The 13,519-nt window shown below is 50.0% G+C and overlaps 1 protein-coding gene across 1 annotated transcript; it reads left to right on the forward strand.

Annotated features, from left to right (window-relative positions):
* The first annotated feature begins 7,129 nt into the window (after nt 1-7,129).
* Nucleotides 7,130-8,068, forward strand: LOC120747735 (olfactory receptor 14J1-like). The gene has a single exon (XM_040053771.2). It carries the CDS (start codon nt 7,136-7,138, stop codon nt 8,066-8,068), a length of 933 nt encoding a protein of 310 aa, XP_039909705.1. The 5' UTR covers nt 7,130-7,135.
* Nucleotides 8,069-13,519: the final 5,451 nt, after the last annotated feature.

The following is a 13,519-nucleotide window of genomic DNA, read 5'->3' on the forward strand; positions in this document are numbered from 1 at the left end:
AAGTTCCAAAAATGTAGAAAAATTTATTTTCAAGAAGAAGAGGTAACAAATTGATGCGAGCTAAAGCTCGATCAAAGAAATAGAGGGGGGAGTTGTTATAAACAAGTTCTATTCAAATGATCTATGTTTTAGTTACTTAATTGTTAAGTAATTCCATTAAGATTGTTAATGCTAGTTCTGTATAAAGAATTTGCCTTATTCCTGTTTTAATATTGATTAATCACCTTATTTACTTGTTTGTTAATTAAGAATTCACCTTATTACCTGTATCTCTGCTCCCATTCTTCAGATAGCATCTGAATATGCAAATAAAAAGAACACTGGGATTCTGAGAATGGCTCAAGAATGGGAGACCCTGAAAAGCAGGGAACCAAGGTGGAGTCCAGGACTGAAGTCTCACTTTAAACTAGTGCAAAAGGTACGGGGGTCCGCTGAAGCAGCTCTATTTAGTCGCCGTGACCTGAGGAGGAGTCCCCCATCGCTGGATGACCCCTGATCAGCGAAGCGAAACGGACTCCCCGGCAAGGGGAAAAAGCCCGCGAGGGGTGTGGGAGTCCCCAGCTTTGCTGTGAAGCGAAGCTGTGTGTACCTCCTCCTCCGCGTTGCCAAAGGGCCAATCTTGATAATAAAGAAACATAAAAAAGAGCAAGTCTCTGACTCTCTCTTTTTTCCCAGAACATTTATGATGCTTGTATCCCCAATCGTCTGTTCTGTTTGTGCTGTATATTGAGTCCTGTGCCTTTAAGACTGGTTCTAAGAGCAAGGAGAAGCGCAGAGTTGGTTTTGAGAAAACTGCCTGACTCCTCCACATTCTTCTCTGGACCGGGTGTTCGGCGGAGGCTTGGAGTGACTGCAGGACAGAGATCTTTTTGCTTTTAGTTAGTTTCAGCTAGCTAGGGCAGAGAAGTTCCCTGGACTGGGTTTTTCCCTTTTTTCTTGGAAATCTTTAAACTTGCTCTGGACTGAAAACCCAGGGGAGCACTGGGGGCTGCACCTGTGGCCCACCGGGGCCTGGACCTCGGCATTTTCCAGCAGCGCCGGAGGGACTGGGACTGAGGAGAGACTGAGAGAGAGCCGAGCTACACCCACGGCAAGGACTTTCTCAATTTGCCATCTCACTCCAGAATGAGAGGTTTTATTGTTTCATATTATTTATTCTTTATATTTTTATGCACTTTGTTTGTTAAGTAAAATAGTTTTTTCCACTTTTCTCTGAGGAAGTTCTTTACTGGACCGGTTCAGGGAAGGGGCCATTTGGGTTTGCTCCCCGGAGTGATCCCATTCAGGGGTTTTCTCCCAAATTTGCCCTAAACCAGGATAATACCTTGTTATTGACACTCAAGAGAGTGGAAAACAAAAAAAATTGTATTGATTAATAATTGCATTTTAGTTGTCCTTTATATAAAAATAAAACAGTCATTAGCCATGTTACTTCTTAAATTCCTAATATGTCTTAGAATAAAGTCCTTTCTGTGTTTCTATTCCCCAAGCTTTTTTAAAGTTTTAGTACCTTTCCAGTCCCTAAATTTATTTTATCCAAAAATAACTCCAGTGCTGTCCCTAAGCCATAGATTTTACACTGAAATTACACATATTAAAATAACAATTTTATTAAGCTCAGTAATCAAAATTTACACAAAGTTTATAAAATACTAGAGTTTGTGCCAAGTATGTTTCTTTTATCGTTTCTTCGTCCTACCCTACATCCTCGTTCCAACAACATGGTTTAAAAATTTATCAATATTTACACCCGGTTTGTTAGAAGAAAAGTAGGGGCTGAGGCTTTTCAACCTCTCCTTTCCTTCTTCTCTTTTAAATCAGTTACATCACTTTTAAAAAATGTTCAGTGTCCCCTAAATATTAAAGATACCACCTATAAGTAAGCACAAAACCAAAAAATAAATCTAACCATGAGGAGTATTTCTCAAGTTATCCATAACTGTAAAACGTATACTACAGTCAAGCAATCCAGACAAATAAAGCCCTTATAATATAGCAAGCAATAATCCAAATACAAATATAGAATTACCTAGAAAATTAATTATATTATACTACCCTAAACATCCCAAAGTAAGCACTACATACTCACAATAATAAAAGCCACCACAAAATAGCTAAAAACCTACCCTGTACCTCATGCTACAACCCATAACACCATGCTAAACCTTAAAAAAACCAAGTTCTTTAAAGACATAGTACCCCTAAAAGAATTAAATCAAACAATAGGAATCATTTCAAAAACAACCTCATCAACAACTAAACGAAAGAACATAGCATTAAGTGTACCATATTCCCTACCATATACCAACTTCAAAGAAAGTAAAAAAATACAATAGACTGTTAAAAACCACCTAGAAACACTACATAAGAAATCTTTCAAAAATAAAAACAGCATCTAACAAAAACCATCTGGTCAGTTAACACCCAAAGTTCCACCAGCAGAGCAAGCCCTACCCAGTCTAAGCTCCCACATACAGGAGATAAAGTCCCAGTAGTACATGTAAGGAGTTTGTTAAGAAAGACAGTTTAAATCAATTCTACTTCAAGTACAGACAAACCCATCCGTGGGATTGTCTTTACTCAAGAACTGAGTTACACATAGTAAGTAATGCAAAAAGATAAAACCACACAATGTGCACCTCAAGGAGATCTGATTTTAAAGTAAGAACTGTGTGTAATGATCACTGTGTACTAAATGTCACTGCCATTGTCTGTATATAGCTGTATATTGTATATTGTTTTTATTAATATATATGTATGTGTACTGTATGTGTGTTCAGAGATAAAATATATATATTAGTTTTAGTAAGTTGACAATATGGGGATAAAGAGTAAAATATCCTAAAGTAACTTTATAATGCTTGTATCCCCAATCGTCTGTTCTGTTTGTGTTGTATATAAAGTTCTGTGATTTAAAACTATTTCTAAGAACAAAGAAAAACGCCAAGTGTATTTTAAAAAACTACCTAAATCCCACACATTCTTCTCCAGACAACAAAAGCTGTGTTCAACAAAAGCTTAAAAAGCTACAAAAATTTTTTTTTGCTTTTAGTTAGTTTCAACTAACTAAAACTGAAATATTCCCTAAACTTTTTTTTTCCTTTTTTTTCTTAAAACTATTTAAACCTACTCTAAACTTAAAAAGAACAAAACAACAACAACAACAACAAACCACACCACCAAAACCAAATAACCCACTAAAAATTTAAACCTATAGCCCACTGGGGCCTAGACCTCAGCATTTTCCAACAGCACCAGAAAAACTAAAATTAATAAAAAACTGAAAAAAAGCCAATTTGCATCCATAGCAAGAACTTTGTCAATTTACCCTCTAACTTCAGAACAAAAAGTTTTAGTGTTTCATAGTATTCATTCTTTATACATATATGCACTTTATTTGTTTTATTTTTTTATTGAGAGGTTTTATTGTTTCATATTATTTATTCTTTATATTTGTATGCACTTTGTTTGTTAAGTAAAATATTTTTTTCAACTTTTCTCTGAGAAAGTTCTTTACCAGACCGGTTGGGGGGAAGGCCATTTAAATTTGCTCCCCATTCAAAAGTTTTCACCCAAATTTACCCTAAACCAAAACAACAGGTGACCCAGGTGTGGTGTCCCAGGGAGGGCTGCCATGGAAGCAGTGCCCAGCACTGCCCCTTTCTGTCTGGCTGAGCTGGCCTTTGGCCCTGGCAGTGGCGTTTGCTGCTGGTTCCGCAGTGCCTGAGCAGCCAGCGCGGCACAGGGCAGGTGGCCGTGGCACAAGCCCCCAGCAAGGGATCCCCTCTGGCTCTGGGCAGTGACACCAGCCCTGAGCAAGGGGCCCAGGGCAGGTTTCCATGGCACCCAACCATCACAGCGGCTCCAGGCCTTGGCTGCCACGGCACCAAACCAAGGAACGGGTCCCTGTGGCCGCTGCCGTGGCACCTGAGGGCATCAGCGAGTGTCAGTGCAATTGTACCTGGAACAGCCCCGGCACCGCTTTGTCCTCAGGGTTGCCCTGGCAGCCCAGGACAGCAACAGCTCTGCATGCAAGTGGCCACGGGACCTGGCTGCAGAAATGGGTCCTTGGGGTGCTTTCCAAGGAAACTTGAATGGATGAGGGATCCAAAGCCAGCAGTGGTGTCAGTGCAGTGTCCATGGCCACAGCCCCTTGCAATGGCCCAGGGCAGGTTGGGATGATGATCCACCCTCACTCCTGGCCCAGGGCAGGGCTGCAGTGCTCTTGGTGGCACCTTGGGCTTGGCCCACACTTGAGGAGGGTGTCTATTTTCAATGTGGAAACTCAGGAGTTTTAGATTGCTTCAAAAATAAACCAAGAAAATCCTTTGGTAAGCGCAGCCAGGTCTCCAAGAAAAGCAGGTCCCAGGTGAGTGAGGAGAGATTGGATGGGGCTGGGTGATATGGAGCAAGGTTGTCCATAATGGGTCAGACCTCAAGACACAGCTTCTCTAAGCCAGCCAGACCTCCTGAGGACAGACCCTGGATCAATATGAATCACTGAATGCTGCAATCACCTATTTCATAATAAGAAAAGTAATTAAAACCATATTTTTAAAAAGGAATACATATTTCCAAAAAGTTTTTGAAATATTTCTCCATAACTGTAGCAGAAAACCTTCCTAATGCACTGCATGAGGCCAGAGGGAAATCAAGGCACATCCATGGTTTGTCAGGACTTGCTTTCTCCTAATGAGCCCCTGTGGTGCATTTGGTGCTGAGCCCTGGAACCTCAGGGACTGAGAGGAGATTGCACAAATTTCTCCAGGAGTCAAAATCAGAAGAAAAACCCAAAGGGTCTGGAAGAATTAATGTGTCCATCCCAAACACGAGCTACTCATGGACTCTTTGAATAAGAGAATTGGAGGCCAGGATTGCACAAAACCTCTCAGAGACTCAGTGTGGGAAGGAAAATCCAAAGTACCTTAAACACCTTGAGTATCTCAAAGTATTAATGAGCCCCACCGAATGTCAGTGCAAAGCTATCAAGGAACTCATTAAATAATTGGAGGCCATGATTGCATAAACCTCTCAGAGACTCAGTGGCACAAAGAAGTACTTAAATTACCCCTGAGTACCTGGAAGCATTAATGAGCCCCATTGAGTGTTGTTACAGGCTAAGAATCTCAAGGGACTTTTTAAAGCAGATAACTGGGGCCGTGATTGCACAAATCTCTCAGACTCAGTGTCAACAAAAGTTTCTTAATAAACCTTGAGTATCCTGTAGTATTAATGAGCCCCACTGAGTGTTTTTACTGAATAAGAATCTCATGGGACTCATTAATGTAGATAATTGGGGCCATGATGGCACAAACCTCTCATAGAGTCAGTTGTAAAAGGGAAACACCAAGTACCTTAAAATGACTGAAGTACCTTGAAGTATTAATGAGCTCCACTGAGTGTCATTATTGACAAAGCCTCTCAAGGGGCTAATTAAAGCAGATAATTCGAAACCATGATTGTACAAACCTCTCAGAGACTCCAAGGCAAAAGCAAAACCCAAAGTCCTTTGAAAAACCTGCAGTCCCTGGGAGCATTCAGGAGCCCCCCAGGGCCATTGCTGACCAAGGCTCCCCAGGGACTCCTTCCAGCAGATCCTTGAGGCCACTGGGATGTGAGGGGGATGCTGAGGGCAGCACAAGGGGCTGACAGTGCCCAGCCTTGCTGGGGCTGTGCCAGGAGGCCCCAGGGCCTCAGGACAAGGTGTCTCCTCACAGCCCTTGGTGGCACAGAGGCTGCTGTGCCCCAGGACACCAGGACTTGGCTTCTCTTTGTCCCCACCTGTCATCACTGCCTCCAGTTCTCTGCTCTGCCTGGGGCCTGGGGACACTTTCTCTGTCCTGTCCCTCAGTGGGACCCATTAAAATGCCAAGAAGCTTTGGAGTTGGATTCTGATTGGGAATTCTTGAGAGGTTTCTTCAGCTCCCTCTCAGGGACTGATGTTCAGGGCCTGAGCACAAAGCCCCGAGAGGGTCATTAAAGTCCTTGTGCTGTGTCTGTGCTGCTGAGCTGGGCCGGGCTCCTGGCACAGAGGCAGCTCCTGGCAAGGGCAGCGCTGCAGAGAGACAGCTCTGCCCAGGAGCAGCTCCTGAGCACAGCCCAGCAGGGCTGGGGCACTGCCTGCAGCCACCCTGGGCACAGCACACAGGCACAGAGAGCTTCAATCACTCAGGGCTGGGAAGGAGCTGAGAAGTGACTGCAAGAGAATCACTCCCAGCCCTTGGTACAGGAACCTCTGGCAGCAGGACAAGGCAGCTGCAGCTCCTGCAGGGATCTCCTAAAGCTGCAACATCCCAATGCCTACAGACTCTGTGAGTACATTCTCTGATTATCTCTTGTGGAGAGCAGCCAGGGGTGCCCAGGGCTGTCCTGCAGAGCAGGGTCCTGCAGCCCAGGGCGCTGTGCTGGGCCAGGGACTCTGCTGCCTGCCAGGGACAGCTCTCAGCCAGCCCTGGGAGCTGCTCACAGCACTGGGGGACAAGATCTGGGTGGAAGGAGACAGCTGGTAAGGGGTGGAACTGCTTTCCTTGTGTGGTGAGGATGCTGCATTGTTCAGGACTGCTCCCAGCATGACATTTAACTGCAGAATATTTCCAAGTGGATTATACAGGGAGCACAGCAAGGCAGGGGCTACATAAAAGGGGAAATCCTGTTCTATTAATCTATTGTTCTGTGTTGCCAGGATGGGAAATTGCACATTCATATTCATCTTTCAGTTCAGGTTGAGAAAAATAAAACAATTTTCTCTCAGATCTCATTAAGCCAGGCAGTGACAGAAATCAGCAGAGGGTCTCTTGCAGGCAGCACCAGTGTCACTTTTCCAGCCTCCTCAGGGTTGCTCTGAGGTTGCCATCAGAGCCTGCAGAGCCAGAGCTGCCCCTGGGCAGTGCCTGAGCTGGGAGGGCTCTGCAGGGCAGAGCTGAGCCCCCAGGGCTGGGCTGGGCTCTGGGAGCACTGGCAGGGCCCAGCCCTGGGCACAGGGAAGCAGCTGCAGGCAGGGACAGCTCCAGGCAGCAGAGCCTGGGCAGGCAGTGGGGGAAGTGCCACCAAGCTGTGCTGGGATATTGAAAGTCCTCTCCAAACTGAACCAGTTCATGATTCCTTTTTTACAGATCTCCATGTCCAGAAGGAGCAAATGTCCAACAGCAGCTCCATCAGCCACTTCCTCCTGCTGGCATTGGCAGACACGCGGCAGCTGCAGCTCCTGCACTTCTGCCTCTTCCTGGGCATCTCCCTGGCTGCCCTCCTGGGCAACGGCCTCATCATCAGCGCCGTAGCCTGCGGCCACCACCTGCACACGCCCATGTTCTTCTTCCTGCTCAACCTGGCCCTCACCGACCTGGGCTCCATCTGCACCACTGTCCCCAAAGCCATGCACAATTCCCTCTGGGACACCAGGTACATCTCCTACACAGGATGTGCTGCACAGGTCTTTGTCTTTATGTTCTTCATCTCAGCAGAGTATTTCATCCTGACCATCATGTGCTATGACCGCTACGTGTCCATCTGCAAACCCCTGCACTACGGGACCCTCCTGGGCAGCAGAGCTTGTGCCCACATGGCAGCAGCTGCCTGGGCCAGTGCCTTTCTCTATTCACTGCTGCACACAGCCAATACATTTTCCCTGCCCCTGTGCCATGGCAATGTCCTGGGCCAATTCTTCTGTGAAATCCCACAGGTCCTCAAACTCTCCTGCTCCAAATCCTATCTCAGAGAACTCTGTCTTATTGCTGTTAGTGCCTATTTGTTTTTTGGTTGTTTTGTGTTCATTGTTTTCTCCTATGTGCAGATCTTCAGGGCTGTGCTGAGGATCCCCTCTGAGCAGGGAAGGCACAAAGCCTTTTCCACCTGCCTCCCTCACCTGGCTGTGGTCTCCTTGTTCCTCAGTACTGCAGCATTTTCTCATTTGAAGCCCCCCTCCATCTCCTCCCCATCCCTGGATCTGGCCCTGTCAGTTCTGTACTCAGTGGTGCCTCCAGCCCTGAACCCCCTCATCTACAGCCTGAGGAACCAGGAGCTCAAGGCTGCAGTGTGGACACTGATGACTGGATGGTTTCAGGAACACTAAACTGCTGTCCACTTACTGCTATTCACTTGTAATAAAAGTAATCTTTGATACTTCCTGTTGGCTTCATTTTGGAGGTTATTTTTCTTTGGTTTTTTTTTTTTTTTTTTTTTTTTTTTTTTTTTAAATATTGTCCCCAAAGAAACCTCATTGTTTGGGCCATTTCTCATTTTGTTTCTCTCCACCTTCCCTGTTGCCACAGACTTTGTGAATGACGGGCTGCACTCTTGGTGGCTTTAAAGGAACTAAAGTATCTCCCAGCCAAGTTTTCTGCAGAGATCCCCCTTTTGTTCCCTTCTCTGCAGCTGCAGCAGCAATGTCTGTGTGCAGAGCTGGGGGCAGATCAGTGCTGGCACAGCAGCTGTGCCCAGGAGCAGCAGCACTTGGTGTTGCCAGTGCTGCTCCCGTGCCCCTGCCCCGCTGCCCTCCTGGCCCTGGTGTTGCTGTAGGGCCTGAGTGCTCTCGGGGCCGGGCACAGTGCTGGGGGTGGCAGTGCCGGGGCTGCAGCAGGGACAGGCCATGGGCACTGCTGGGGCAGCGCTGACGCCTCAGGGCAGGGCCTGGGGGCTCCAGGCTCCTTGCCCAGGCTCTCTCCAGAACACGCCCAGGCCAATGCTCAGCAGAGAAAAGCCCCGTGAGCAGCCCCAGGGTGGCCGTGGGCAGGCTGGGGGCAAACAGCATGGCTGGGGCTCTGCAAGGTGCCTGGGGGAGATGGGAAGGAGCAGCAGAGCAGGGGCTGATCCATCCCCACTGCGCTGGACACCCCAGGGCAGCGTCCCAGAGCGTCCTCATGCACCTGCCAACAACATCCCCCCTCTGCAGCCCTGGCCTCTCCCCCAGCTCACACAGGTGCCGCATCCTTGCAGGCACAGACACGGCAGCACTGGCTCAGGAGCCCCTGTTTGCACTGCCCAGAGCAGGCGTGAGCACCCCCATGGTGTTGGTGTGGGGAGATGAACCTGAGGGAGCACAAATGCCATCATCAGCCCCTGGGGCCAGGAAGGGCTGGGGGACAGCAGGGAAACCACTCAGGTTTGTGGTGGCCTCTGAAGTCAGCCAGAAAGTTTGTTCCCATGAGCTGTGAGTTTCCTGTGCCACTGCAGACGTTGTTGCTCAGAGCCAGGGCTGCCTGGCAGCCACCCCCAAACTGCCCTCAGCATTTCCTTTGCTTAATCTGGGCTTTCTTTACCCTTCCTGCTACAAATTCCTTCCTATTGCCCACCTCTGTTCCCTCCCCTGCAAACAGCCCATCCCTGGTTGCCCTTTCCTCTCTGGCCCCACTCCCCATTTCAGTTCCTGAGTTCCTGGCACCATGGGAACATCCCTTGGGGAGCAGGATCATCCTCCAAGTGCTTCAGGAATTGTCTGCAGGCTCCTGCAGTGCCTCGTGCTGCTCCCTTGCCAGAGGCACCACAGGCCAGGGGGGCACATCTGGGCTGCTGTGTCTGGCTGTGGGGCTCCCTGTTCTGGGCAAGGAGGAGGAGCTGCAGAGGCTCTGCAGGACTGACAGGATGGGCTTTGGGGCTGTGAGGAGAAGCTGAGGGACCTGGGCTGCTGGACCTTCTGAAGAGGAGGCCCAGGGCTCATCCTGCAACTGCTGCAAGGGTGGTTTCAGAGAATCACAGAATCAGCAAGGTTGGAAAAGACCTTGGACATCATCAAGTCCAACCTGTGCCCTGACACTGCCTTGTCTCCCTTGAGCCTCCTCTTCTCCAGGATAAACAACCCCAGCTCCCTCAGCCACTCCTCACAGGACTTGTGTTCCAGACCCCTCACCAGCCTTGATGTTCTTCTCTGGACACATTCCAGCCCCTCCATGTCCTTCCATAGTTGGGGGTCCCAGAACTGGACACAGCACTCTAGGTGCTGCCCAACCAGTGCCAAGCACAGGGGAAGAATCACTGCCCTGCTCCTGCTGGCCACACTGTTCCTGATCCAGGCCAGGAGCCATTGGCCTTCTTGGCCACCTGGGCACACTGCTGGCTCATGTCCAGCCTGCTGTCCATCAGTCCTCATAGGTCCATTTCTGCCTGGCCACTGTCCAGCCAATCTGTCACCAGCCTGCACTGCTTCAGGGGTTGTTGTGGCCAAAGTGCAGGACTCAGTACCTGGGCTTGTTAAACCTCATATTGTTGGATTTGGCTTTCTGGATCCATCCTGTCCAGGGCCCTGTGCACACAGCCCTCCTAGCCTCGGGCAGGTCAACACTCCCAGCCAACTTAGTGTCACCACAGTTCCTTGTGTCCCTAGACTGTCACTATTGTGTCCATGATTCCATGAGGCTTCCCAGTGTCATAGTGTGCCTTTGGTTCTGTGGGACCCCTTGGTGTCACAAAGTACCTTGGGTCCTTGACCCCCACAGTGTCACAATGGTGCCTTGGGCCCCCAAGACCCTGGAGCTTCACAATGGATCCTTTGTTCCATGAGGTCTGGCAGCGCAGCAATGATCTCCTTGGTTCCACAGTGTCACAGTGGCCTCTGTGGTTCCACCAGGCTCCAGACTGTCACCATAGGTTCCTTGCTTGCATTTAGCCCCACGGTGTCACAGTGGCTCCTTGGCTCTATGGTGCCATATCATGCAGTGTCACTCTGGTCCTCTTAGTGCCACCAGGCCTCGCAGTGTCACAATGGCCCCTTGCTTCCCCAGGACCCTGCAGTGTCACCATCATCAGAGAATCAACCAGGCTGGAAAAGACCTTGGAGAGCATCAAGTCCAACCTGTGAGCCAACACCACCTTGTCACCCAGACCATGGCAATCAGTGCCACATCCAGTCTTTCCTTAAACACTTCCATGGACAGTGAGTCACCCACCTCCCTGGGCAGCCCATTCCAATGCCCAGTCACACATTCTGTGAAGAAAATTTCCTAATGTCCAGCATAAACCACCCCTTGTGCAGCTTAAGGCTGCATCCTCTTGTCCTGTCACTGTTCCCTGGAAGAAAAGCCCAACACCCACCTGGCTGCCCCCTCCTGTCATGGAGTTGTTGAGAGTGATGAGATCTCCCCTGAGCCTCCTCTTCTCCAGGATAAACAACCCCAGCTCCCTCAGCTGCTTCTCACAGGACTTGTGTTCCAAACCCCTCACCAGTCTTGTTGCCCTTCCCTGGACAGGCTCCAGCACTTCCATGTCCTTCCTAAATTGGGAGACCCAGAACTGGACACAGCGCTCAAGGTGCTACCAGGGGCAGTGTCAAGCACAGGGGAAGAATCACTGCCCTGCTCCTGCTGGCCACACTGTTCCTGATCCATAGAAGTGCCAGGGATTGTATGAGGGAAATGGTGCCGAGGTGGTGGGGACAAAGTCTGATTGATTGTCAGCCATGAAGAGTCTTGATTTTCACGTCTATTCTGACTGCATTAGCAGGTGCTGGGGGTCAGTGTCACCTGAACATTGCTGATATCAATCTATAAACAGGAAAATAAACCTTAACAGGATAAAACTGTTCACTCTGCATTATTTTCAATATAGTATATTCATTTTGAATACACTTCTGAAATCTATCTAATTAACCACAGAACAATTGAAAAATAAATTATTCCTTTGGGCTTTTCTTGTTCAGTCTTTTGAACAAATATTTATGAGTTTTTCTCACTGAATTCCTGAACTGAAGAGCTCAAGAAAGAAGAGGCCTCTGGAGTAGTAAAATTCATCAGCAATCCCTAAGGGGTTGAGGATCCATCCTCATCAGAGCACCAATGAACAGAAATGGGCACAGCTTTCTGGCTGCCCCAGCTTTGGGATGGGCCCTGGGCCTGGAGCAGGAGCAGCTCTTGAGGGCCCCAAGGCCGGGGCTGTTGTGCTGGCCTGGGCAGATGGGATGGCAGCAGGGGCTGCAGAGCTCTCAGCACCTCAGGGAGAGGGGAGCAGGGCACACAGGGAGCCTCCTTTTCCCTTGGCCCAGCACCTTCCCCATGGCTGGGGCTGAGTCCTGTCTGAGCTGCAGCTGCTGCTGTGCCCTTCCGAGGGGCTGAGGCCGTGGGGCCCCTGCCCAGAGCAGCCTGCCCTGAGCAGAGCTGTGGGGCCAGAGCCGGCTGGGCTGTGCTGGGGAGAGGCCCTTGGTGCTGCCGAGAGCTCAGGGCAGCTGGCAGAGCTTGGAGGGAGCTGGGCTGGGCTGAGAGAGCCTGGCACAGAAACCATCAGTGTCCATCTCAGCCTGTGTGAGCGTGCAGGGGCAGGACTCAGCCCAGGCCTTGTGGGGCAGGGCCAGCGCCTGTGGAAGGCATTGAAAACAGGCAAGTGGCCCAGAGAGGAGGCTGCTCTGTGCCCTTGGTGGCATGGACAGAGCAGGAACACGGCCCAGGACATTTGTCAGTGCCAGCCTCTGTCCCCAGCCATTGCCAGCCCTGGCTGCTCAGCCCAGGTTTGCGGGGCAGTTTGGCTGTGGCCCAGCTCCATCCTCCTGCGGGGCTCAGGGCCTGTTCCCGGCCATGGCCAGCCCTGCCCGGCCTCTCTGCTGGCCCAGAGCCCGGCAGAGCCCGGGGCAGGGCTGTCTGTGCAGGCCCACAGGTGCCACGGGCTGTGCAGGAGCTGGCAGAGGCTGCCCAGCAGGGAGGCCATGGGGCACAGAGCCCCAAGGCTGCTGTGGGCACCACGGCACAGGGGCCGTTCCCACCCGCAATGCTCCTGTCCTGCCCTGGGCCTGCACAGGGGCTGTGGCACCATGGCTGGGCCAGCGCGGCACAAAGGGGCCACGCAGCCGCTGCCGGGGCTGACAGCAAGGCCAGGCACACACAAGGAATTGCTGGGCATTGCCTGGGCTGGGCAGGGCTGACTGTGCCAAAGGCAGAGCTCAGCTGCCCTTGGTGGCTGCAGGAAAAGTCCAGAGCCCAAAGAGCCTCCATGGCTGTGCTGGAGACCAAGGCTGGAGGAGGGAAATGCAGGGCTGCTGTGGGATGGGGAGGGGATTGAATTCCAGCACACACCTCAGTTCTCTGATGATCCTGGCACAATGCTGGTCCCTGTTCCAGACTGGAGCAGAGCAGATGTTTATGGGACAGGAGCCCTCTGGGGCTTTCAGGGACCTGCATCTTGCAAGGTGCTCTGCTCTCCCTCAGCTCCTCTCTGAGAGATGCCAATCCCAGCTCTGCACCTCAGGGCACAAGTGGCACTGCCTGTGCATGGGCACACAACTGATGTCTGCCTGGAAAAGGGCACAGGTTTTCATACCTGTAAATTTCAAAATATACAAGCACATTTTTATTATCTGGGTCATTGGAGTACTTTTAAGAAGTGGCAAAATTTGCCCACCAGGAACAAGAATTTCCTGGATCTACTGGATTCTTCTGCAGAGGGCAGGAGAAGAAACACTTATCTTCCTCTCTATCTTTGCCACCAACATTCAGTCTGATATTTCATGACCCTCTTCCTTCAGGTGTTTCCAGCTCTCTTGTTTGAATGGCCATGCCTAAGGACATCTCTTCATGTGGAGCAGCTGGATCTATGTCCTTCCTGT

Source organism: Hirundo rustica, unplaced genomic scaffold, assembly GCF_015227805.2.
Source record: "Hirundo rustica isolate bHirRus1 unplaced genomic scaffold, bHirRus1.pri.v3 scaffold_183_arrow_ctg1, whole genome shotgun sequence".
NCBI lineage: Eukaryota > Metazoa > Chordata > Aves > Passeriformes > Hirundinidae > Hirundo > Hirundo rustica.

Bases quoted from the DNA above. Each gene is read 5' to 3' on its own strand.
- LOC120747735 (XM_040053771.2), top strand. From the start codon at position 7,136: ATGTCCAACAGCAGCTCCATCAGCCACTTCCTCCTGCTGGCATTGGCA.